The sequence below is a fragment of the Scardinius erythrophthalmus genome (assembly GCF_964197995.2).
Source record: "Scardinius erythrophthalmus genome assembly, chromosome: 9".
Classification (NCBI taxonomy): domain Eukaryota; kingdom Metazoa; phylum Chordata; class Actinopteri; order Cypriniformes; family Leuciscidae; genus Scardinius; species Scardinius erythrophthalmus.
In genome coordinates, this window is record NC_138229.1 from 630,001 (window position 1) to 657,358 (window position 27,358).

The 27,358-nt window shown below is 43.0% G+C and overlaps 2 protein-coding genes across 2 annotated transcripts in view; both read right to left on the reverse strand.

The window, feature by feature from the left end:
• Positions 1-10,382, reverse strand: part of ncstn (nicastrin) — a 25,918-nt gene extending 15,536 nt beyond the window's left edge. The window contains exons 1-9 of the mRNA XM_081374681.1: positions 10,226-10,382; positions 9,489-9,590; positions 9,143-9,266; positions 8,929-9,047; positions 4,981-5,126; positions 4,277-4,427; positions 3,954-4,066; positions 2,846-2,998; positions 312-416 (exon numbers count right to left, since the gene is read on the reverse strand). Of these exons, the coding sequence (XP_081230807.1) occupies positions 312-416; positions 2,846-2,998; positions 3,954-4,066; positions 4,277-4,427; positions 4,981-5,126; positions 8,929-9,047; positions 9,143-9,266; positions 9,489-9,590; positions 10,226-10,286 (1,074 nt within the window). The 5' untranslated portion in view covers positions 10,287-10,382. The remainder of the gene's footprint in view (positions 1-311; positions 417-2,845; positions 2,999-3,953; positions 4,067-4,276; positions 4,428-4,980; positions 5,127-8,928; positions 9,048-9,142; positions 9,267-9,488; positions 9,591-10,225) is intronic.
• Positions 10,383-13,136: 2,754 nt separating this feature from the next.
• Positions 13,137-26,616, reverse strand: LOC308696678 (GTPase IMAP family member 4-like; the record flags this gene model as incomplete). The annotated part of the gene is made up of 2 exons (XM_081375574.1): positions 13,137-14,374; positions 26,598-26,616. The coding sequence occupies 2 exons, from the start codon at positions 26,614-26,616 to the stop codon at positions 13,137-13,139; spliced, it is 1,257 nt and encodes a 418-aa protein (XP_081231700.1).
• Between the last annotated feature and the right edge of the window lie 742 nt (positions 26,617-27,358).

Here is a 27,358-nt window from a genome sequence, read left to right on the forward strand (position 1 = left end):
ATTTATTATTTAACAATTAGAATCTACAATAAATAAATAACAATATTTATATAGAATATTAATTAATTAAACCATAATAATATTAATAATAATAAAAACCTAACAGGTTATGTGTCTTATTCAAATTTGTAATCAGATAAGAAGTATTCATGTAAAAACATACAGTATTAGGATAGAAACATAGTAATTAAACTCGACACACATACACAACATTCATTACATGCGTGAACATCTGCAATAACTGCATGCAGGATCAGGTGTGTGTGTGTGAGAGTGTGTGTGTGTGTGTGTGTGTGTGTGTGTGTGTGTACCTGCCCGATCTCCAGCATGGAGTGAACGTTGTCCATGTCGATCACAAACTCGTTCTTCTCCATGTCATACACCATCTTAGAGCTGCCGATGTAGTCGAAGGCTTCCTGAGAGAGAGAGAACGCTTGCATAAATCTGTTATAAGATAAATCATACTTCTACAGTATCTCTCCTGTGCTAGCGAGTGTTTGAATAGACATGAGCTGTGTGCACTGCACCCTATATACTCTATAGCAGGGGTGGGCAAACTTTTTGGCTCAAGGGCCACACTGGGTTTTAAAACTTGACAGAGGGCCGGCCCAGTAGCAGATTATGAAGCTCAATCTCATGAAAGTGTGTATCTATACCACAAATTTTATTTCTCGTGCCATTTATATGGCAAAAAGGTTTTTTTTTTTTTTTTTTTTTTTTTTTTTTTTTTGCGTGCATATGCTGCACTGTAAACCCCTTGGTTAGGATTAGGGGTGTGGAGTGCGTGCCTATTACATGCCATAAAGTGCGTATCATATGCACGCGAAATTTGCGTATCATAAGCACTACAAATACAATTCGTGGTATCATGAGATCGTGCTGAGCAAACACATTTACGTTGTGGCAACGTCTGCGCGAAATTCAACATCTGAGAGACGATATTCTGACAATACATTTTTTTATGTTAGATATCCCCCATTTAGCATGTTATGTCTTGATGTTAATTTTTAATTAGTCAGATTTTAGATAGCCTATACTTTTTAAATATTGTTTATTCTTATTATTATTTCATGGGCCTAACAGTAAATTAGAAACAAAATACCTGCAAGTGTACACTTAGAAGAGTAAAAATGACAGAAGGTTACGTTAATTTACCTTTATCAAAACTGCATGGCAATTTGCACTTCCAAAAGTCATTTGTGGAAAAAAAAAACGAAATAAACGAATACAAATTTATTTTAAGAATAATAAATTAAAACATAAAAAGCAAAGGTAGATCAGAACATTTAATGAAAAAAAAAAAAAAAACGGGTTCTGTAGCACTAACATGGCAGACACGAGCGTAGTCGAAAGCCGGGCGATAACGGAATCAGTCAGGATACATGCACAAATCCAGAGGAGCTAAATAACTAATATTTAAAATAACTAAAAATAAATAGCAGACAAATCAAAGGAAAAACTAAGGTGTGCAAGCGGTTACCAAACATTTTTTTCTCTGTGAGCTTCCAAAAAAGGAAAAAACATTAACGTGCAACCAGTCTGGCTTAAGTCGCTGTCTGTTTGGTTTCCATGGTGACGCGTCATTGCTTGTTACGTGACGCACCGCAGCCACAACAGCGCTGAATGAATGATGATCAGCTTTTATGTCATTTTTCCTTTTTTACATTTGTTAGCTATGGCATGCATGCAATATCTGATATTCCGATTGTCAAATATATGCAACGCAATATATAAGGCAAAGTATTGCAAGAAAAAAGGCAAAATTAATGCGATCTTAAGACAATTTTTTAAATACTCGGCGGGCCGGATTAAACAGCCTAACGGGCCACATGTGGCCCGCGGGCCGTAGTTTGCCCACCCCTGCTCTATAGTGTGCACTACTTCATAAATAAGTCCAGTTATCAGGGTTCGCACAGACACTGACAAATCACATTCCAGGACTTTCAAAGACTTTAAGCACTACTTTTTAGTTTTTTTTTAAGGACAACAATCAAAAATCTCATTTATCAAACAAAATCTTTCTTTATTATCTTTAAAATTCTCAAAACGGTAAATAGATAAATAAAAAATAAACTAATAAAACAAAATGGTACAAATAAAGTGCAGCACATGCAATTGCCATTGAACGGATACTATGACAAAGATATCGCTTTCCTTATTCAAACTCATATTGTCTCAATAATTCAAGCACTTTTCAAGAACTTCTTCATATAAATGTCTGTTTTCAAGGGTTTTTCTGGACTTAAAGCTGCAGTGTGTAATATTTAGGAGGATCTGTTGGCAGAAATGCAATATCATATTCATATCTGTGTTTTCAGTGGTGTATGAAGATCTTACATAATGAAGCGTTATGTGTTTATTAGCTTAGAATGAGCATTTCTCTCTACACACACCGCGGGTCCGCTTACATCCACATGTTTCTACGGCAGCCCTGAGCGGACAAACGCGTTTCGTCACTATGTTGTTGTTCGTGTAAAGAAGCGAGCTAAAGCCAGCGAATAAAACACTGACACAATGATGAACAAGTCACAATAATATTCGCAATAACATCGTTTTACTGAATAATCAAGTAAACCTAATTTCTTAATTGATCTTTGAAAAGAAACCTCATTGTTTAACAGCTACTCTCTGCTGTCTCAGACGACGACATCACTTCCTGTCGGCCACCATAACTTCTGTTGGGTGCAGTTCACAACCTCACCACTAGATGCGCTAAAACTTACACACTGCACCTTTAAAATTCAAAAAGTCAAATTCAAGTACTTTGAGCAGCTTGTGCGAACCCTGAATTATACGCAGGCTGATCAAATGAGAGAAGAAAACCAGAGCATAACGAAACACTGACCCCTTGGAAGAAGGTGAAGAATATATTGCGAAGGGGCGGAGCCTGTTGAGTGACAGGGTGAAGTGCATGAACGGCAGCCAATAGGGTGACGATCCCAGACACGGTTCCTTCGGCCGCTGGAGCCTCGTCCCAGAAGAACGACCTGCCGTCAAGCTGAGACACAACAACTTTCATTACTATTTCCTGAAGGACAGTTCGGCACTGACCACGCCTTACAGTGAGTCCAGCTGAGGTGTGTAGCAGAGACACAGAGTAGAGGCTCCACACACACTCCAAAGACAAGAGTCATCAGATAACGGAGATAACATCAGTGCTTTACTGAAGGAAAAGCAAACGTTTCAGTCATGTGACCTTTATCAATGCCATAATCTTAATTTATGAAGTCACATGGTTACATAGATCACATGACCAACCAAGCCAAGATTAATAAATCATCCAGACACAGTGTTGGACAGCATGATACAGGGAAGAGAGAAATAAAGAAAAAATAAATTATATAATATATATATTAAATTGAAAAAGAAAGAAAGAAAGAAAGAAAGAAAGAAAGAGAAGAGTTATTTATTAATTACTAAGAAAAAAGGGAAAAAAGTTTAACAATTTAATAATACATAACTTTTATTTTTCTGTTTTTCATAAATTTTTCTATTTTTTCTATTTAATATACAACTTTTTTTCCCTGCTGTCCGACGCTGTGTCTGGATGATTTATTAGTCTTTGCTTGGTTGATCATGTGATCTATGTAACCAAATGACTTCATAAATTAAGATAAAAGGCTTGTTCGACTTGAATGTCGTTGATGACTCATGTCTTTGGTGGAGTGTGTGTGGAGAGTGTGTGGACTCTCTTGAAGAGCCTCTACTTCCTGAAGGAAACACCAAATTATGGAAAATGGCCACAAATGTTCAGTCGCCCAGATTAGACAGAACAGATTCTGATGATGATGTGTTGGTGTGTGTTGTTGGTGTGTTCAGTGTGTGTTGTTGGTGTGTTCGGTGTGTGTTGTTAGTGTGTTCAGTGTGTGTTGTTGGTGTGTGTTGTTGGTGTGAGTTCGGTGTGTGTGTTTGGTGTGTGTGTTCAGTGTGTGTTGTTGGTGTGTGTTGCTCACCCGCGTGGCCGCGATGACGACGCTCTCGTTGGCCTTGTGGCCCTTGGCGCTGTTGTTCAGGGGTCGAGTCGACGACCACACGTTGAAATCACTCAAAGGGTCGCACAGAACTTCTGATAGGAAGCAAACATACTTCAGATCATCAGCAGACGATCACAGAGGCTTAGGTGCAAAGAAACACTCTTTGTTTGTGCTTAAAACCAGAACAAACATCAGCCAATGGAGTCAGAAAAATAATCTTAATTGAAAGGCAGTGTTTGTGTGTGTGTGTGTGTGTGTGTGTGTGTGTGTGTGTGTGAGAGAGAGAGTGTGTGTGTGTGTACCTGGGTTGATGCTGAAGCGGGTCTGCAGGTCTGTGCGCCTCATGCACGTCACGGTGTCGGTCACGGCGTGCATGTGTGAGAAGAGCTGCATCGCACACAGCGGATGCTGAGGAGCACTTCCGTTCACACGCAGGTTATGATCCTCATAACACTACACACACACACACACACGTTAAGGTTAGGCATATTGTGCACTTGTTTTCAGGCTCTACTAGAACAGGTTTTCCTGCTGTGATGTTGATTATTCTCCTCATATTCTCCATTGTTGCGGCTCCTCTCTTCCCAGTCTGTCAGTAACGCTCTGTTTACTTCCTGTCTCTATGAAGCCCCTCCTTCTGAAAAGCACACTGTGCTCTGATTGGTCGGCTGGAGCAGTGTGTTGTGATTGGTTGAGCGCTTCGAGTGTGTTTGGGAAATGTCCCGCCCCTTACCATAACCACCAGTTTAACACACTACTAACTAACTCAACCAGGCCCCGCCCCTTTATTCTGCGCATGAATTATTATAATGAGGAATATTGTGACGTGTTCCCGGAAGAAACTCAAGACTACAGTGGAGGCGTTTCAGGAGTTCAGGAACACTGACTCTGATATAGAGAAGAACTGCAACATTACACACTAAACACAGTTGAAGATGAGGAAAGCAGAACAGATGCTGTTTAAAACTGCACTGATGAACACACACACACACACACACACACACACCTTTCGGATGACCTGAGTCTGATTCTCATCTTTCAGAGCAAACACAGGGAAAGAGAAGTCTTCATAGGACAGTCCGTTCCCGAGAGGATTCCACTCGGTCACGTTACAGTTCGCGAGTTCAGGCCCGTATTGTTCAGAATACACTCCTGAAACATGAGGAATACACAATCACACACACACAGGAGATTAAACGGACATGGGAATGTGTGTATTTTAGGAGCTGGTCACCATTTCTTCTGTCTCTATTTCATCACACAAATTCTGATGTAATAATCAAGTAATTAAATGTCACATTGATAAGAGACGTTGACGTCACATTTCCCTTCTGTCTTGTAATATCAATGACACAAACATAAACAGACAGACTCACTCACTCACTGACTCACTCACTGACTCACTGACTCACTCACTGACTCACTCACTGACTCACTCACTGACTCACTCACTGACTCACTCACTGACTCACTCACTGACTCACTCACTGACTCACTCACTGACTCACTCACTGACTCACTCACTGACTCACTCACTCACTGACTCACTCACTGACTCACTCACTCACTGACTCACTCACTGACTCACTCACTGACTCACTCACTGACTCACTCACTGACTCACTCACTGACTCACTCACTGACTCACTCACTGACTCACTCACTGACTCACTCACTGACTCACTCACTGACTCACTCACTGACTCACTCACACACACACACACACACACACACACACTCATGCTGCGTTCCAGTCCACTTTTAGACACGCACTTGCGAACTTCCCTAAGCACTTCCCCTCGGGGGAATCCCTGCCGCCATTTTGAAGTGCGTTCCACTTCGTGAAGTGGACGAGGGAAGTTTATATGGACAGACCCTCGTTCCCTCGATTTTGACCGAGGGAGCGAGTCTGCTTCAAATGTACACTTCAGGCACCTATATGTCCCACAATGCAACACGATTGTGACGTCACCGCATATCTCGTCTAATCACCACCACACAAACAACTCTATGATATATTAATTATAATTTTTTTTAAATTTAAAACAACCCAAACACACCTATAAACATTTGGATGCTGCATTAAACAAATTCTTAAAGGGAAAAAAATGTAAATAATAAATCAACTCCACAGCTGATTCCAAGTGATCAAGGGCTTAGGACGTTCCAGTTCAGCCCATTGCAGTTTCCGCCAGTAGTGGGCACTCGCAATGACGTACATCCGAGTGAACGAGACGAAGGGAAGTTAGCAAGTGAAGGGCATGACAATTTTGGACTGGAACGCAGCCTCACTCACTCACTCACTCGCACTCACTCACTCACTCACTCACTCACCTCACTCACCTCACTCAGACTGACTCACTCACTGACTCACTCACTCACTGACTCACTGACTGACTCACTCACTGACTGACTCACTCACTGACTCACTCACTGACTCACTCACTGACTCACTCACTGACTCACTCACTGACTCACTCACTCACTGACTCACTCACTGACTCACTCACTGACTTACTCACTGACTCACTCACTGACTCACTCACACACACACACACACACACACACACACACACACACACACACACACTCACTCACTCACTCACCTCACTCAGACTCACTCACTCACACACACACACACACACTCACTCACTCACTCACTCACTCACTCACCTCACTCAGACTCACACACTCACTCACCTCACTCAGACTCACACACTCACTCACTCACTCGCACTCACTCACTCACTCACTCACTCACACACACTCACGCACTCACACACTCGCACTCACTCACACTCTCACTCAGACTCACTCACTCGCACTCACTCACTCGCACTCACTCACTCACTCACTCACTCACTCACTCACTCGCACACTCACTCACTCTCACTCACTCAGACTCACTCACTCACTCACTCACTCACTCACTCACCTCACTCACCTCACTCACCTCACTCACCTCACTCACCTCACTCAGACTCACTCACTCACCTCACTCACCTCACTCAGACTCACTCACTCACCTCACTCAGACTCACTCACTCGCACACACTCACTCACTCACCTCACTCAGACTCACTCACTCACCTCACTCAGACTCACTCACTCACTCGCACACACTCACTCACCTCACTCAGACTCACTCACTCACACACACTCACTCACTCACTCACTCACTCCACACACACTCACGCACTCACACACTCGCACTCACTCACCTCACTCAGACTCACTCACTCACTCGCACTCACTCAGACTCACTCGCACACACTCACTCACTCGCACACACTCACTCACTCGCACACACTCACTCACTCGCACACACTCACTCACTCACTCACCTCACTCACCTCACTCACCTCACTCAGACTCACTCAGACTCACTCAGACTCACTCAGACTCACTCAGACTCACTCAGACTCACTCAGACTCACTCACTCACCTCACTCACCTCACTCACTCAGACTCACTCAGACTCACTCACTCACCTCACTCAGACTCACTCACACTCACTCAGACTCACTCGCACACACTCACTCACTCACTCACTCAGACTCACTCACTCACTCACCTCACTCAGACTCACTCACTCACCTCACTCACTCACCTCACTCACTCAGACTCACTCAGACTCACTCACCTCACTCAGACTCACTCAGACTCACCTCACTCAGACTCACTCACTCACCTCACTCACCTCACTCACTCAAATTTTTTCAAATTTTTTTTCAAATTCAAATTCAAAATGAGCTTTATTAGCATGACTGTGTAACACAATGTTGCCAAAGCATCAACATATATAAATAATAAAACAAATAAAACATATGTATAGATCATGTCATATGTAGCATAGTAAATATAAATAAATAGATAAATAAACACAATCTATCCTAATAAATGAATAAATACAGTGGGTCTCTCTAGAGAATTAGCTGACTCTGGCGTTGTGAATAGCTAACACATATTTAGCCGCGAGTGCAGCTGTACTATCATCTTCTCCCAGTAAGAAGAACATTTTCTCAGTGTCACTCAGTTCAGAGAATGATGGAATCAAGATTTCAAATCTGGGCAGAAAGGTTTCTCTTATACTGGAGTATTTAGAGCAGAAGAGCAGAAAGTGTTCCTCATCCTCGATGTGCTGTAGGTCACAGTGTCTACAGAGCCTCTGCTCTCTCTCTGTCCATGTTTGTCTACGTCTTCCTCTCTCTATCTCTAGATCATGGTCACTTAATCTGTATTTGGAGAGGATTTGTCTTTCTTTAAAATGTTTAATAAATAGATAACTGGCCAATTTAGTGGTTCTATTGAGGGTCGAGTAACACTCACTCACACACACTCACTCACTCACTCACTCACTCGCACTCACTCACTCACTCACTCGCACTCACTCACACTCACGCACTCACACACTCGCACTCACTCAGACTCACTCACTCACTCACTCACACACTCGCACTCACTCACTCACTCGCACTCACTCACTCACTCACTCACTCACTCACTCGCACTCACTCACTCACTCACCTCACACACACTCACGCACTCACACACTCGCACTCACTCAGACTCACTCACTCACTCAAACACACACTCACTCACTCACTCACTCACTCACTCACTCACTCACTCACTCACTCACACACACACTCACTCACTCACTCACACACACACTCACTCACTCACACACTCACTCACACACTCACTCACTCACTCACTCACACACACACTCGCACTCACTCACACACACACTCGCACTCACTCACACACACACACACACACACACACACACACACACACACTCACTCACTCACTCACTCACTCACTCACTCACTCACTCACTCACTCACTCACTCACACACTCACTCACTCACTCACTCACTCACTCACTCACTCACTCACTCACTCACACACTCACTCACACACTCACTCACTCACTCACTCTCACACACACCTGTGTTCTGGTTAGGGCAGGTTGTGTGAGGTGAGAAGTTTTCAGCAAGGCCTGTTTTTGAGACGATCACAGCGACTCCAGACACTCTGGACGAGTTCTTCATTCTCAACATGACCGACCTGCAGGACAAACACATGAGATCAGACACACGCACACACACACACACACACACACACACACACACACACACACACACACACTCACACTCACACACCTGTTGAAGAAGGCCGTCTCCATGACGATCATGTATGGTGGATGAGGTCCAGTGTTGAGGATCCAGTCCAGATCATCCTCGCTCTCCAGAACATGCAGAACTCCTGTGTCTCCTGACATCGACGCTGAGAGAAGAACATCACAGTGAGTGAGTGTGTGTGTGTGTGTGTGTGTGTGTGTGTGTGTGTGTGAGTGAGAGAGTGTGTGTGTGTCTCCTGACATCGACGCTGAGAGAAGAACATCACAGTGAGTGAGTGAGTGTGTGTGTGTGTGTGTGTGTGTGTGTGTGTGTGTGTGTGTGAGTGAGTGAGTGTGTGTGTGAGTGAGTGAGTGTGTGAGTCACTCACACTGGCAGCCGATCTGATGTGTGGCGTTCAGGAGTCGCACACACGGAACCGTGTCGTTGAGTTCAACATAGATCTTCTGTTCCACTGAACTGCAGCTCACACCTACACACAACACACACACACACACACACACACACACACATGACAATCAGGAGACACACAACACACACATGACAATCAGGAGACACACACACACACAACACACACATGACAATCAGGAGACACACACACACACACACACACACACACACACACAGACAGGTATAAACACATAAACACATGATAATGAAGATTATGAAGTGATAGTAACTGTCAGCAGTTTTATGAGATCATGATAAGTTATGATAAGTGCACTTTATATTCCCTGATCCTGGATCAGCTCGAGCACGAGCATTACGGTATTTACATGTCACTCAAAGGTACTTTACAGGATATAGCGCTGTTACCCTGGTAAATGTAAAAGACACCGGCTAATTTACCATGGTACTTCTGGTAACGTTAACTTCTTTGTTAGTGTTGTGTAAGCGCTTAGACTCGATCAGTCACTAACTCTACGGCAGATTAACATCATCATACGGTTATTATGATGTAAAATTACTATGAATATATTAATAACACAAAGCTATATTTATAACGGAATTTATCTTAATTTCAGGCCTGAGCGAGTGAACAATGACCATCATCTCGTGACCGCACAAACACACAATTAAACATTAGACAATCATTTTTATACTCACACGTGTAAAACAAAGCGATAATCAGAAGTTTAGCGCAGTTTATTGATATTAAATCTTCCATCTTCCTCCTTTACAGACTCGCAGTGTGAAACTGAATCAGCGCTTGTTTTCTTCCGGTTCCGCCTCGCTTGTTCGGCGCGTGAGACTCAGTGATGACGCGGATCCACAGCGACACCCACCGGCGGAAGTGCGTCATTACAGCGTGTGAGAGCGCTACTGCGTTTATACTCATACTACACCCTAAAAGTATGTACTATTTTTGTGAAGAAAAAGTGCATACTTTTGAGTGTGTTGCAGAAGAGTAGACAAGCTTTGGGACATAGGCTATTATCACGTCGTTCAATTGCGTCTTTAACGGTTGCTCTCTGTCGCATTCTGTCACAGTAAACTCTCAATCATCTTGTCAAAAATAAAATCATCTACATTTAATTTCCTACTGTATCGCAGAATCACGTCGATCTGCTGTCGCGGGTCTTTCATGCAGAGACTCTCTTCATATGAATGCATAATGATGCATTTAAAAGTTAATGGTCAAACGGATCTTTATAAAAGTCCACATTGTTATTGCAGATGAAATATAACACGGATAACATGACATTAATATTTTTCTCTCAGGTTAAACTTTGATTAGTCACTCAAACCTTTATCTAAATCTCTCACTGTCGCGCATATCCGCCATGTTTGTAGTTTTTTAACACTTTTTACTCGTGTTTGTAGTTCCTCCTCCAAAGCGCAGTGGGTTGTTGGTAATATTAGCTGTTATAGTGAGCACGGATCCACACTTCAAAAATCCACCGGGAATAGTAGATCATCCGGGGACTTCTGGCACACTCTCTTCAACACACTATGCTTTGGGACACACTTATTTCAATCTCACACACTGTTTAGGATGGATAGTGGACATTTTTTATTCACTTCAAATTTTATTTTTGCAATAAACACAAGCAATGCTAACTAGAAAAAAAACAACAAAGATTTTAAAAAAGCTTTCCAGTCCACTGTCTACAGTTACACATAAGATACAAGATTTAAACAGTTCATCATCATGTATAAATCTATTTATGCATGGATGGTAGGGTGGATAGATAGATAGATAGATAGATAGATAGATAGATAGATAGATAGATAGATAGATAGATAGATAGATAGATAGATAGATAGATAGATAGATAGATAGATAGATAGATAGACTCATGTCATCCAGTCATTGAAGTTTTTTAACTCGTAAAAATGTTTATGTAAAGTAGTGCCTCATCTCAGATCTGGTTGGTTTGGTTCTTCGCACCCAGTGCTGTCGATGAGGTCTATAATAAAGCTGATTTCTGAACTCATCCTGGTCGTTAAAGCTACACTGTGTAATTTTTTAAGTTGATTCTTTGCAAAAAACACTTTGTTCTTTCAAAATGATATGTGCTCATTAATGTGTAATTACTTCTACCAACTAATCAAGTATTCTCGTAAGCGTAGAATCTGCCATTTAGAATACACACGAGCGAGTCGCTCGAATGGCGGCAGCCATATTGCGCCTCCATCTTGAAAATACATTAGCCAAAGAGGGAAAAACCTGGAAATTCAAGCTTCGCCTTCGTGTTTTTACACTCAGAGTCACCGTGACGAACGCGAGGGGGAGATTACTCACGACTGCCGGCAGATTTGGAATAATACGGCCACTGTAGGAGTTAAAACACCCCCGGAATGGGAGGGGCTAGAGAGATATATACAGTTGGTAGTCATAAACTATTTCACCACTAGATGGGGGAAAATCCTACACAGTGTAGCTTTAATCATTAATGAATCACTGAATGCTGCAGTTTCAACATTTCCGTTTCACACAGAGATTCCGGAAAATACACGGGGGGATTTGACCCGGGTTCGTTTGATTTTGGTTCATTCACACTGCCAGTGATTTTCCGGAATCAGAGAGTGTGTTCACACACAACCTGTAAAAATCCTGTAAAGACACATGACATCGATGTGACTTGTAATGGTGGGTTTAGGATTAGTTGTGGGGGAGGGTTAGGCATTAGGGGTGGGTTTAGGATTAGTTGTGGGGGAGGGTTAGGCATTAGGGGTGGGTTTAGGATTAGTTGTGGGGGAGGGGTTATGATTAGGGGTGGGTTTAGGATTAGTTGTGGGGGGGGGTTAGGATTAGGGGTGGGTTTAGGATTAGTTGTGGGGGAGGGGTTAGGATTAGGGGTGGGTTTAGGATTAGTTGTGGGGGAGGGGTTAGGATTAGTTGTGGAGAGGGGTTAGGATTAGGGATGGGTTAAGGATTAGTTGTGGGGGAGGGGTTAGGATTAGTTGTGGAGAGGGGTTAGGATTAGGGGAGGGGTTAGGATTAGGGGAGGGTTTAGTATTAGTTGTGGGGGAGGGTTAGGCATTAGGGGTGGGTTTAGGATTAGTTGTGGGGGAGGGTTAGGCATTAGGGGTGGGTTTAGGATTAGTTGTGGGGGAGGGGTTAGGATTAGGGGTGGGTTTAGGATTAGTTGTGGGGGAGGGGTTAGGATTAGGGGTACACTCTAAAAATTGCTGGGGTTTTTTAACCCAATGTTGAGTCAAATATGGACTAACCCAATGTTGGGTTAAAAAATGCAATTTAAAAATGGACAAAAATGCAATTAATAAATGGACAAATTGCATTGGTTGCATTAAAAATGTAACCCAACAGCTGCGTTTGTCCATTTTTAAATGGCATTTTTAACCCAACATTGGGTTAGTCCATATTTGACCCAACATTGGGTTAAAACAACCCAGCATTTTTTAGAGTGTAGGTTTAGGATTAGTTGTGGGGAGGGGTTAGGATTAGGATTAAATTCGGCACAACACCTGCATCAATCCCGGGTCATGTTTGCGTTCACACAGAAGGCGTTCTGGCAATTTCCCGGGATCATCGCGCCGTGTGACCGGGGGTTTAGTGAAACCAAGAGTTCTGCACACTATCTTCTGCTTTTGGCTGTAGAAGTAAGAAAATCAATAGTAAAAGTGCGAGTATAAGTCCAGCCAGAAACCCCAGTATCATCTTCTTGTGATCATCATCAGAACGTTTACCGTTCTGCCCTTCTTCACTCAGTCTCCTCTTCTCTTCCTCTTTCCTCCAGATTTCCAGATCTTTCTTTTCTTTCTCCTCTCTCTCAGTTCTCTCCTTCTCTTCCTCCATCTCTCTATCCAGCAGTCTGCTCAGTTTCTCCTTCTCTCTCTTCAGAGATGCTCTGTACCGCTTCAGTCTGGCTGGAATCGGTCGCACATTCTGCTCTTCTTTCCTCATATCATCCTCTATCTGATCAATCCTGCTTCGTATGCGTTTCCTTTTTCTCTCTGTGTCTTGCCGCTCTTCATTTATGGACGCGTGGAACGCAGCCCTGCGAACATTAGCCAGTTTTCTGACGTCTTTTGTGATTTTCCGCTTTCTTTCGGCCATATCAGCTTGTCTTTTCTCTTCTAATATTCTCTCGGTATCCTCTGAGATGTGACTGGTGAAGTGACGGTTGTGATTTCGAGCGAGTAGCTTGTCAATCCTCTGCAGGAGTCGACTCACCTGATCCGGGTTTGAAGAGTTTGTGTTGTCAAAAGCCACGAAACGCCTCCCAAATCTCTCCACGAGCTCCTGCACTTTCTGATTTTGTCTTGAAATAAACCCTTCAATGGATTCTCCTCCGAGTTTATCCGCGTGGGAGAATATGAGGATGGTGTGATGAGTGACGTCCTCATGAAACATCTCCAGAATCATTTCTACGGTGCGCTGCTGCTCCTCTGTGAACCGCTCTATCGGCACCACCAGCAGAAACGCATGAGGACCCGGAGAACACAACGCCAGGCAACGGATTACTTCTTGTTTGAATTCGTCATCTGTCAATTCTGTGTCAAAAAACCCAGGTGTGTCGACAAGAACCAGCTCTCGCTCGTCCACCGTTGCTCTCTCTCTCTTGCACTCTTTAGTGACCGAGCTCATGCTCAATCCGTCATCAAAGCACTTCCTTCCCAGGATGGTGTTTCCTGTCGCGCTTTTCCCTGCACCAGTTCTTCCCAGCAGAACCAGACGCAGTTCGTTCAGCGCTGGAGAGGGTTCACCGTCCGCTCCTGCAGGTTTCCTCTCATTGGAGACACTGTTGGACCTTTTCCTCAGATGAACATTAGGAACACTGTTTGCTCCTGAGGAAAAAAATAATCCTCATTATTTATTGTGATTATTATGTGTTTGTATGTATCTTACACACACACACACACACACACACACACACACACACACACACACACACACACACACACACACACACACACTAACCCGACCCCTAAACTACCCATCACTCACACACATGCAGACACACACACACACACACACACACACACACACACACACACACACACACACACACTAACCCGACCCCTAAACTACCCATCACTCACACACATGCAGACACACACACACACACACACACACACACACACACACACACACACACACACACACTCTAACCTGACCCGTAAACCTAACCATCACACTCACACATGCACACACACACACACACACACACACACACACACACACACACACACACACACACACACACACACACACTCTAACCTGACCCCTAAACCTAACCATCACACACACACACGCACACACACACACACACACACACACACACACACACACACACACACACACACACACACACACACAAACACACACTGTACAAAATTCCCCGCCTCTCGCATGCATGTAAAAGGTTCATGGACACACATGCTGTGTTAGATGATGGTTCGGAAAGAACAATTATTCTGCCAGCAGCAGTCAAACATCAAAGGATCAGAAGAAACTGACTCTCAGAACAACTAGATGTACCGCATCGCGGTACAAAATATGACCGCCGCTCAGGCCTGCACTGGCTTTCCACAAAAATAAATGACGTCGAGTAATTTGGCTGTATTGCGTGTTTATGTATATACCTAAAAAAAGTAGTAGTATGTGCATGTCTGTCTGTGTGTGTGTGTGTGTGTGTGTGTGTGTGTGTGTGTGTGTGTGTATGTGTGTGTCTGTGTGTGTGTGTGTGTGTGTGTGTGTCTGTGCGTGTATGTATGTGTGCGTACATGTGTGCGCGTGTGTGTTTGTGTGTGTGTGTCTGTGCATGTGGATTTGTATGTGTGTGTATGGGTGTGTGTCGGTGCGTGTGGATGTCAGTGTGTGTGCATGCTTGCGTTTGTTTGTATTCCTGCATGTGTGTGTGTGACAGTATCATCCTAAACCAGCAACCCTTCGCTCAAGAGCACCATCTACAGGCCGATGAGTGTACAGTCACTAAATGTGCACATAAATGAATTTATTTTATACCCCCCCATGGATGAAATTCTACAAAACTTAGCAGAGGATACCCCCAGAGGATGTCAAGTTAATCATACACATGAAATATGGTGCAGTTCTGAACATCTCAACTGAAGATAGGGGCGATTAAAGCAGAATAATATTGCATTTTAATTTTTTATGGGAGGGGTGCAAATCACAAATGAGTGATTATGGGCTAGGTTGATGTGGGCCCTTAAGAGCAACATACCATAAAAATTTCTTCATCCTCGGTGCCACGGTTCAGGTAGTTATTTAGGAAAAACTGAATTTTTTGGGGTTTGGGGGGGCCCAGTGCGGGGGGGGGGGAGTGGCCCCCGGGGACCAAACGAAATTTTTCCATAGAAGTCTAGTGGGGCTACTTGCCCACCAAATTTCATGTTCCCTGGTGTTTCGGTGTCCCTGGTATCGTTGACGAAAAATTTACGGGGGCCCCAGCGCAGGGGAGGGAAGTGGCCCCCGGGGACCAAACGAAATTTTTCCGTAAAAGTCTAGTAGACCAACATACCATAAAAATTTCTTCATCCTCGGTGCCACGGTTCAGGTAGTTATTTAGGAAAAACTGCATTTTTTTGGGTTTGGGGGGGGCCAGCGCGGGGGGGGAGTGGCCCCCTGGGGCCAAACGAAATTTTTCCGTAGAAGTGTAGTGGGGCTACATGCCCACCAAATTTCATGTTCCCCGGTGCTTCGGTGTCCCTGGTATCGTTGACGAAAAATTCAGTAAGGTGACGAAAAAAAAAAAAAAAAAACTTTGACAATCCCTATATGACCGCTTTCGCTAGCTACGCTAGCGGCGGTCATAATAAGACAAGACCTTGTTCAGCTAAGATGAAATGCAGTGTAGCGTTTATACGCCCGTATAAATCTAATTAATTATTATTCATAACGAATTATGATCAATAATTAATAATTTAATTATTTTCAGAATTTACTGTAGCAGAATCAATAGTATGATAATTTTATCGGTTCATCCAATGAACAGAAAGCATAAACAATTATTAACTCTAGGAAATATAATATCTTCCTGGCCAAGAAAGAATAATCCCCAGCTAACAATAAATTACGAAGTAAATTAAGGGTAACAGCATAGGTAACTTAAATCGAAGTTCAAGACAATAAATTTGATAAGCACATACACAAGCAATCTCTTTTCAAATACAAACAATACTTTATTGATTATATACTAACACATAACTACCACAAACAAGACTCTATTGATTGTTCTAACAACTAATGTCTAACACACACACACGCGCACGCATACACACACACACATTCATACAGGTTGCTGAAGAAAGAGAGTGGGAAAGAAAGAGTTTGAAAAAAATGAGTTAAGAGTGAGATGATGAAAACTCAAGATTCTATGCACTTAGTTAGAAGACATAACCTGACCGAACCATCAAGCATTAATTCAACCCTTCTGTCGTTTTAGGCAATTTATATCAATGCACCAGTTCAGTTTTAGTCTGGAGGTACTTGCGTCTTTGCTTTTGGGGGTTCCCTTGGGTTCCCCATTCGTTGGCTGTGGTCTCCTCGTGCCTGGATGGATGTCTGTGGCGTGGATGGCGGATGGTTAGAAAGTCTTTGCAGTTGAAAGCGTGCGTTGCAGCCGTGAATCGTGGAACGAAGCTTTGCAGCAAAACTTAACTTAAAGCAACAACATGGAACTTTTCCTCTGCGGTCGCCCTACAGGTTGGAAGCGGAATTGTCCATTACCGCTGTCGTAAAATGATTTACGGTTACTGTATATGAAGCATGCAGGTTTTTTTCATATGGGCAATGACAATATTATTAATCTTCCCCCTTTCATAATTTATACATGTTTAGTAGACTAAACATTTTAACTCAAACATTTGCGATTTGCATGTCGATTGCAATGCTCAAATCTGAACGAGAATGATAGCGATAGCATCCTAACCATCTAAAACTACCATGTTAGTGTTTACTAGCTACCAGATTGATAATTCGCTCATCTACTAGCTGATTCATGAAGATAAATAAATGGAGGACCAGATAGTTTCCGTAACGTAGCCAGGCAGACAACAGATTAGAAAAGCTAAAGATAGTATGCAAGCAATTTACAGTTACTTACTAGTTCAACAGCATGACGGCCAAGTCAGCATCGGTCTGGTAACTCTCCTCCTCCATAAGCTAACGCCAGCGAGCAAACGTTCGACCAATATTGATCTTCGTCCTGCCTTTCAGTTTATCACTCTCCCTTTTCCTCTTCCGACTCTACTCCGACAAAACCTTGGACTTCTTACGTTTCGCTGCTGCTTCAGCCATGACGAAAACAGACGTACGAAAACAAACGCGCTGGTTGGCCACATTTGAGGAAGTGGTGGGCAAAGTGACGTATGCCGTAAAGCAGTCAAATTTTGTAGTTCTTTTTGAGCTCTGGTTACTACCCGCACCCCGAAGTTACATAGTGCCAGTAAAAGCGATACAGACCCCGTCAGGCTCTGGCAGACGTCTCATTCAACCTATTGTAAGTCGATGTACTATCACAAGGGTCTTGGAAATATATTATGAAGGTTGAAAAGTTCCATGTTGTTACTTTAAAACCGAGACTTTCAATCGGAAAAGAACAATAACACAAAGAAAGAAAGAAAATGAGATACGGAAAGGAGCTAGATGACTGTAAATGAATCTAACCCATCTGATCTTAATTTGGGTTGGTCTGCTCCTCAGTTACATGGTTACTGGTCTGGTTCAGATCTTCATCTTTTTCTGCCCATCTCTCTTGAAAGTGATAGCAGAGCGTTTCTTGAGGGTGAACCCAGAGAGCGAGAGCACAGAGAGAGAGAGAGAGCTTTGTTTCTGTTTAAGATTTTTAAACTCAAAGTTTGCCCCCCCCTCCTGAAGAGATCGGACCAATTAGACACTGGCTTTGTTTGCAAAGTCATAAATCATGCGTCATCTGGGATCTCCTTACTAGCAGAGAGAACAGAGGCTACAGTTTAGCCATCATTAGTATTATAAGAATGCGAAACATTTTACACATATTTAATTCCAGCCATCTTGCTAGTTGTGTTCGTAAGATAGCATTGATATGAAACAGTACACACTTTCATTCACACATCTAACAATTACATGAATTATATGGGATTAAAGCATATTAAATGCACATGTATTGTAGAAACACATAGAATGATGTATGATGTTTTTAAGTCCGTTGAAAATTGTTCTTGAATGAGTTTTACGTATACTGTAGGAAGAATCTCAGTTTTCTGGTTTAGAGAGAAAGAACTCTGTTTGTTCATTCAGAGGTCTCAACGGGGGAGGGGTCAGGAATGTTGTTGTGCCATTTCTGAACCAATCTGTCTTTTAAAAAACCCCTCATATTGACAAGCTTTTCCGTTAGTTTGGTCATTAGAAGGGTCTTTGATAGGTGTATGTCTCTTGGTGTGCAAAGTGTATGGGCTTGAGACAGCCCCGAGGTCATGAGTGTTTCCTGCTGAAATCTGTTTGTATCATGGGACCTCTTAATTGTGGGATTCTCTCAATCAGTCAGTATTTCGGCAACACATCTAGCATTGTCCATTCCTTATTTCGTTAGTGTTGGGGGGAGGCTCTTTTAAATAGCCAGAATTATGAGGATCATGAGACGTTCTGAACAAATCTTCTCTTTTGTTCGGCAGGAAGTAAAGAGTTTGAATTAATTTTCTGGAAGAAAATTAGTCTGTGGTTGGTTTCTTCTCATTGTCGTTACAGCAGTCTCCTTTGAGGTATCTGTGATATCACACCCAAATGTGAAACATCAAATCCAAAGGGCATTTACAGCTGAAGAGCTCAACCTGGCTGAACAGTCTTGTCCCGTGCATTCACTGAAAAGAAGATATGGTCACTTAAGGGACATTCCTTTGAAAGGTTTTACTAAAGTGCAGCCTTTGCTACTCATAGGATCAGATTATCCACAGCTGATCACACCAAACTGCCCAATCTGTATGGGGCCGCTTGGTAGCCCTGTAGCGGTACACACTCTTCTTGGCTGGACAGTTCAAGGGCCAACAACCTTTCTCCAGCAACCCTCAAATGTAAGCTCATGCCTCCATACCACATTCCTTCCTCCTACGCAAGAGTTACGTCAACATGTTGAGCGGTTGTGGCAGCTTGACCTACTGCCACTAAGGAATGAGAAAGAAGTAGTCCGCTCCAGACAAGATAAAGCTGCACTGGCAATGTTGGAGGAGAAAACGGTGCATGTGACAGTTGATAGTGTAACCCGCTATGCTACCCCATTACTTCATAAGCGGGACGCAGCTAAACTCCAAGCACCACCAAACGCTGTCATGGCAGAACTACAGAACGTCGGCTTGTTAATAATCCTGACCTGGCAAACGTGTATGACAAAGAGATACACAAGCTTGAGGAGGCAGGTTATGCAGTTCGAACAACCAACCCAGAAGCTGACAAATCTGGTGATTCATGGTACGTTCCTCACCTCATTGTGCTCCACAATGACAAAGCCCGGGTAGTATTCAATTGCTCTTTCACCTACAATCAAATGAGCCTAAATGACAATCTACTCCCTGGTCCCACTCTTGGTCCACCACTGCTGGGAGTCCTGCTCAGGTTCAGAGAGTATGCCGTTGCGATAAGTGGAGACATACGAGCCATGTTTCACCAGATCAGACCAGGGGCGTAGCCAGAATTTTATTTTTGGGGGGGCCCATCTTAAAATGAGGGGGCAACTAATATATATATATATATATATATATATACATGACACACGACAGCATCAAACTTCTGTCATGCTGACACTTTGACCCCAGGGGATCTTTTGAAAAACTTTCAATTGTTTTACTCAAAGTCAACGAAAACCGAGCAGGACCAAGCCATTTTACAGCTGATCGCCGTCAAAAAAGTTCAGGAGGTATTTCTTAGCGATGGTGATTTAATGTCGGCTATTTTTAGTCCAGTGCCTGTAAGTTATATAAGATTAGTATTGGCCAAGTTCAGAGGCTGTCATATGTGGATCAACTTACTTTGTTGTGTATTTTCAACAGTTAAAATATGAAAAATAACTTTTATATTGATTCAATGGATTAATTGCATTTTGGAAAAAAAAGTGTCATGAATTTAGCCTTTTGCATTTTGGGGGGAAACTAATCCTTTTTTATAATAAATATTTGAAAATCAAAATCTGGTTTTAAATTTTTTTTATGTTATTATAACCTAAATATGCTATGTGAAAGTTTGAAACAAAAATAGTGGTTTTCATCTTTCCACTCTCTTGGTAAAGAAAACACATTATTACTCAAATTAATCATAATGGATTTATCGCGTTTTGAAACCAAACTCTTCATATACAACAGATATAGGCTATACAGGAAATGTGGTCATCTCTGGTTGTGAAGGCGGTTCATCAATTGCAAACAAGTCATTGCGCATTGTGCCGATCTGAGTCGAAGTCTCACCGCTATTCCTGTGATGAAATATGTGCGTTTCTGTCTCCTAGCCGCTTCACTCGCTGTCGTCTTGTAGTAAGCTGAAACAAACTCAGATGTAGATGGCTTATTTTCTCCTTCTCGCTCATCTTTTCGTGCGTAATATTGTACTTTGCACAACGCTGCCATTCACCGCATAAACTCTCACGCGAAGATGACAGCGTAGGTTACGCACAACACGTCAAATCAAGTTTGAAAACAGTCGCATTTTACCGCGCAGTATTTTGATTGGTCAATCTATCAATTAGACTAACACATCAACAATTTCTTATTTTTATTATTTTAAGCAATCAGAAATCTGAGGGTGGACATGTAAATGAGGGGGCCTAGGCCCACCCAGGCCCCCTCGTGGCTACGCCACTGGATCAGACTGTTACCTGAAGACCAGCCATTGCTCTGCTTTCTCAGGAGAGACATGGAAAGAGATCGCAACCCAGACATCTATGAATGGCGAGTGTTACCATTTGGGACCACCAATAGTCCATGCTGCGCTACTTATGCCCTCCAGAGACATGTCCGAGACAACAGTGAGGGCAATGAAGATGTGGTTAAGTCTGTCCAGCAGTCTTTCTATGTGGACAATTGCTTACAATCTCTTCAGTCTCAGCATCAGGCTAAGAAACTCATTGACAAAATGAGAGCATTATTAGCAGCTGGTGGTTTTGACATAAGGCAGTGGGCTAGCAATGTTCCCAATGTGATTGCACATCTACCCGCCGAAGCCAAATCGGTAGGCTGCGAGCGGTGGCTTTCTGCAAACAAAACTGATCCACAAGAATCAACCCTCGGCCTAGTGTGGCACTGTTCCCAGGACACTTTAGGTTATAAACACAGGCCTGTGTCAACAAGTGGGGAAACCTCAATGAGAGATGTCTATCGCATCCTGGCAAGCTAGTATGACCCACTAGGTTACATCATCCCGTTCACCACAAGGGCCAAAATCATGGTGCAATCACTATGGAATAGGGTTGGAGGTTGGGATGAACCTCTGCCAGTTGACCTCTTCTTAGAATGGCACGCTTGGGAAGATGAGCTTCCAAACTTACAGAGAATAACACTGCCTAGGTGTTACACACCAGCATGCAACAACACCTCCTCCATTATCGATATGCATGTCTTCTGTGATGCCTCGGAGAAGACATATGGCTCTGTAGCCTATTTACGGGTGGAAACAGGTGATGACATCCAAATTTCATTCATCATGGCGAGGTCACGGGTGGCACCCAAGAAGCAACTCTCCATTCCACGCCTTGAACTCTGTGCAGCATTGTCTGGAGCTCAGCTAGCCAAAACACTAAACACAGAACTTACACTCAACCTCAGACAGACAATCATGTGGACAGATTCAACAACCGTATTACACTGGATACAGTCTGAGTCATGCAACTATAAAGTGTTTTTTGGTACGCGAATCGCAGAGATTCAAGACCTCGTTGGATACGAGAACTGGAAATACGTGGACTCGAATAACAACCCTGCCGACGATATAACTTGGGGTAAAATCCTTATAGATCTGTCCCACAACTGCAGATGGAAGCAAGGTCCAGAATTTCTGCACCAATCTCCAGACCACTGGCCAATCCAATCAGATTAAGGAGAGTGCCAGTAGAAGATTCAGAAGAACTCCGTAAATCCACATTCTGTGGTAATGTCACAATCAGTGATGCCTCTTTACCTGACGTAGATAACTGCAAATCATGGGACGACCTCATCATGACCACATATCAGTCTCTGCATGGGGCGGCAGCACCCCCTATGTCTGCCACAGAACGCATAGAGACTGAAACTGCTGTACTCAGACGTGCACAAACTGAAAGTTTTCCTAAGGAAGTACATGCCCTTAAATCTCTGCATTCAAACAGTCGACTACACTCCCTTGCTCCAACTTTTGATCCTCACCTTAATCTGATTAGAGTGGGTGGTAGATTATGCAAAGCTGCAACACTGCCAGAGGATGCACTTCACCCTATTGTGTTGGCACCAGAACACCCCATAACAAAACTGCTAATCCAAGACTTTGATAACCGCCTGATGCATGCAGGTCCAGAAAGAGTCTTCGCAGTGCTAAGACAAACCTATTGGGTTCTCAGAGGCTGCCAGGTGGTAATAAAGTACCAGAGACGCATGAGTGTAGGAAATGGCGTGGCAAGCCCATCGTACCTAAAATGGCGGACCAATATTTAAATGTCTCACTACAAGATGCATACATCTCGACTTGTTATGCAGCACGGATACAGATTCATTTTTACAAGCCCTCAGACGCTTCATAGCAAGGAGAGGAAAGCCCTTTGAGATAATCTGCGACAGAGGCACCAACTTCAAGGGGGGGGGGAGCGTGAGCTCTCTGAATGCTGAAATGGAACCATCGCTCCAAGAGCAACTAACCAAACAAACAATTTCCTTCCAATTCAACCCACCTCACGCACCTCACTTCGGAGGATTGTGGGAGAGGGAAATTAAATCAGTCAAGGCTGCCCTCCAAGTTGTTCTGAAAGATCACATCGTCTCAGATGAAGTCCTTACCACAGTATTAATCGAAGTGGAAGGCATTGTAAATTTTAAAACCCCTGGGGTACGTATCATCCGATATAGCAGATCCTGACCCTATCACCCCCAATTTGCTGCTTATGGGGCGGTGGGACGCTTCCCTACCTCAGGCTGTGTATGGACCCAGCAATCTACTTGGACGGCACCGCTACAGACACAGCCAAGTGATCGCCGATCACTTCTGGACCCAGTTCCTCAGAGACTACCTACCCAGTCTTCAGCTTCGACAGAAGTGGCAGAACATCACACCAAATCTAGCAGTCGATCAGGTTGTATTAATTGTGGACTTTCAACTTCTCAGAGCACAATGGCCTGTCGGTAGGGTAACCCGAGTCCTACCAAGCGACGATGGTGCAATAAGAGCCGTCAAAGTTGACATCAAGGGCAATACATATGTCCGCCCTGTTGCTAAACTTATTGTGTTACCTGAAATGTCTAAAGATTAGTTCGTAGCACCAGTAGTTAAGCTGGGAGATTTTGTGGACTTACAAATTTCCTGTGTAAATTTGCCAGTTGAGTAGGGGGCGGCTGTAAAAAAATTTCCCGCCTCACGCATGTGCGGGTCGAACTTGTTCAGACTTGCCTGATGCATGCGCAGAAAGTTTAATTCGGCAGCATCCAGTACCAAAGTTATACGGAGTTTCCTGGCATTGTTTATTTTCTTTCTAAAAGTCTTTTTCCTTGTGTGGTATTGCTGTGTGTGTTCATAACTATGTAAGTAAAAATATTCAATGTCATTGTAGATGTTTTTCATAGAGTGTCAGAACGTGATTCAGTTTATTTTACCTCAAATTATTGTCAATATACATAGTCTACAATCGAGCACAGTGCTCGCGCGTGTACGAGTCATCCTGTTGTATTTTGTCAACGATGTTTATTCATTTGGGAAAGGGAGTTGCTTATCATATGTTGATTAAAATATTTATCCGATGCCTTATCGACATATTAGTAATGTGATAAAGAGCGCGCGGAAGTGCTAGAGCAGCGCACACACTTTTGTAATCTGACACCTCTTGTTAGCAGTAGCGGCAGCCCGATCTGGTTAATGTAGCTGCATTTAGAGCATTGCAATAGGAGGATCTTTGTTGACATCTTTGTACGCATGCGCGAGTGGTTGTGTGGCAACAAATCAAACAGTATTGCGGGCTGTAAAGACGCGACGAGCACTTTCAAGAGAGTTAGCGGGCAAAATCCACAATATATAAGCACTTTAACATCTGAAGACCGGAGGAGGTTTGGAGAGAAGCTCAAAATTTGTATTGGTGACAAAATCGAAGTTATTCAAAGCCCATATGAGATCTCCGCTGACTGTGCGTGCAACTCCCCAAACAGACGAGGCATTTATACTTGACGCAACTGTTTTGTTTTAGACTGAACACCAGACCATACAACTGATTTAGACGCGCAAACTGGGTGATGATGAGATGTACTAATATCCGTCTGCTCGGGCAGATTCGGCTCAAAGTCGTGCATCTGCGGATGCGGAGGCGCGCGCGCTGTTAAGCCGAATCTGCCCGAGCAGACGGATATTAGTTTTTTTATTACCTTCGCGCTCATGCGGACGCGTCGAGTACAAGGTTTTACAGCTCAGACACTTGTTTTTTTCATATTTTTTTGCAAGTGGAAGATCTTGGTTTACATTTGGACTTGGATGTGATCTTATAGGCTTGAAAAGGTTGGTGACCACTGCATAACGCAAACCCAGTCAAACGTTTGACTGCAGTATCTTCTATTCTATGCTCCTTATAATCCGGTGCGCCCTATAACGTTATATGAAAACAGTTATAAAATAGGCCATTCATTGAAGGTGCGCCTCTGCTTATAGTGCGGAAAATACGGTAGTCTGGGTGCTGTGGATCGCGGTTTGGGACACCTGAATCAGAACGCGAAAACATATGACTCGGTTGATTTGACTCAGTTTTATTATTTTTTATTTTATTCAATCTTCTATAAATACATAGTCACTAAGACTTAGGCCTACCATGAACAAAATGAGCCTCACAAACTCGATCAGGAACGTTAGGAATCCAGGCTTCGGAGCGTCCAGGTTCAATCGCCTAATTGCACGCAACCATTTCTTTCGTTTTTCGCGATCCTTTTCGGAGGGAATTCGAAAAAACTTTTTATCAGGCCCCCAACGAGCCGTACAATCGACCACACAGCAAGAGTGAACCATCCTCTTCTCTAAATCCTCCTCCAAACGTGCAAAACAGTCAAATTACAGGTATCTAGCGGTGTTTCCTGCCACACGATTCCCGTGATGCAACGCGGCAAACATAAACAATGACGTCACAAAAGATCCGCCTATAAGCTCTGGTTTGCTGTTACTTAATATAACTTTAACTTATCTGTGTATATTCTGTCATGTCATATTATCATTTATATTTATCATCCTTATTTTGTTATCTCACAGAAACCACTTTTATACGTATATCCACACAAAACCTGCAATTGTATGACCTAATAGGCTAAACATTGAAGATGGACAAGTTAACTGGAGTAGCTGCAGTTCTTTCTAACAGAAGAATTAGGCCAGTTGAGTTCCAACCATCCCACTGCGCGCAGAATATCTCTCTCTCTCTCTCTCTCACACACACACACACACACACACACACACACACACACACACACACACACACACACACACACACACACACACACACACACACACACTCACTCTAACCTGACCCCTAAACCTACCCGTCCCTCACACACACACACACACACACACACACACACACACACACACACACACACACACACACACAGTATGTTAAAAAGCACATCTTTTAAAAACTTCCTGTGCATCTTCATGTTGGGTGTTTGATCATTACTTTGTCTATGTTTTTTGCGTTTAATTTTTTTATTTTCCTCTCTGCACTTATTCTAGTGTCTTTAGTGATTGTGAAGCACTTTGAGCAAACAGCTGTTGCATTAAATGTGCTATATAAATAAATAAAATAAAATGAAATGAATAATTACCTTCGTTGGACATGTTTTCTGGTGTTTCTTGTGTTGTTGGAGAAACAAAACTGACCTTTGTTGTGATACGACATTACGTAAAACACTCAAGATAAGATAAGAGCACAAAATAAATGAGCTAAAATGGCAGCACATCTACCAATGATGAACTGGTCTGAGCCTGATCTGAGAGAAGCAATGTCTTTATTTAAACAACACATTAATCTGTACTTGGAAGATGAAGAAATAACGGATACAGGAAAACAATCTAGGAAAATATGTAGAGATGTGGAGATGAAGGATTAAAACGGCTCAGTGATGCAGACGAGAGAGGGCCTGACACCTGGTGGAGTTTCTTTGAAGGACAACTAAAGTTAAATGTGAACTTCAGAATCCACAGGCTCCATCTCATGCAATATAGACAAAATTCCAACTGTGGAAGAACTAAAGTGTTCAGCAAGCTAGATGGAAAACACGGATACTGGTCGATAGAGGAGTGACAGATCGATTCTAACTACATGCTAGCCCTGGACTAAAGATTTTTGTGGTCGACTAGCAGACATTAATTTAAGCAATTAGTCGACTAATCGCACGTTTATGTTAATAAGCCATAAATCATAATAACGAGCCTTCTATATAATATAGACATAGCCTAATCAGCGCTCAAACACACGCACTAATCTCGCCACAGCGCACCGGCAAACCTAACGATTATGAGTGTGTGGTGAAAAACAGAAGGAGAATGTTTAAACATTTTAATAATTTATTGGTAATGTTTTCTGTGTTCAGAGATTAAGTCACGATGCTGACTCCTCATCTCTGCAGTCGTGGACGAGT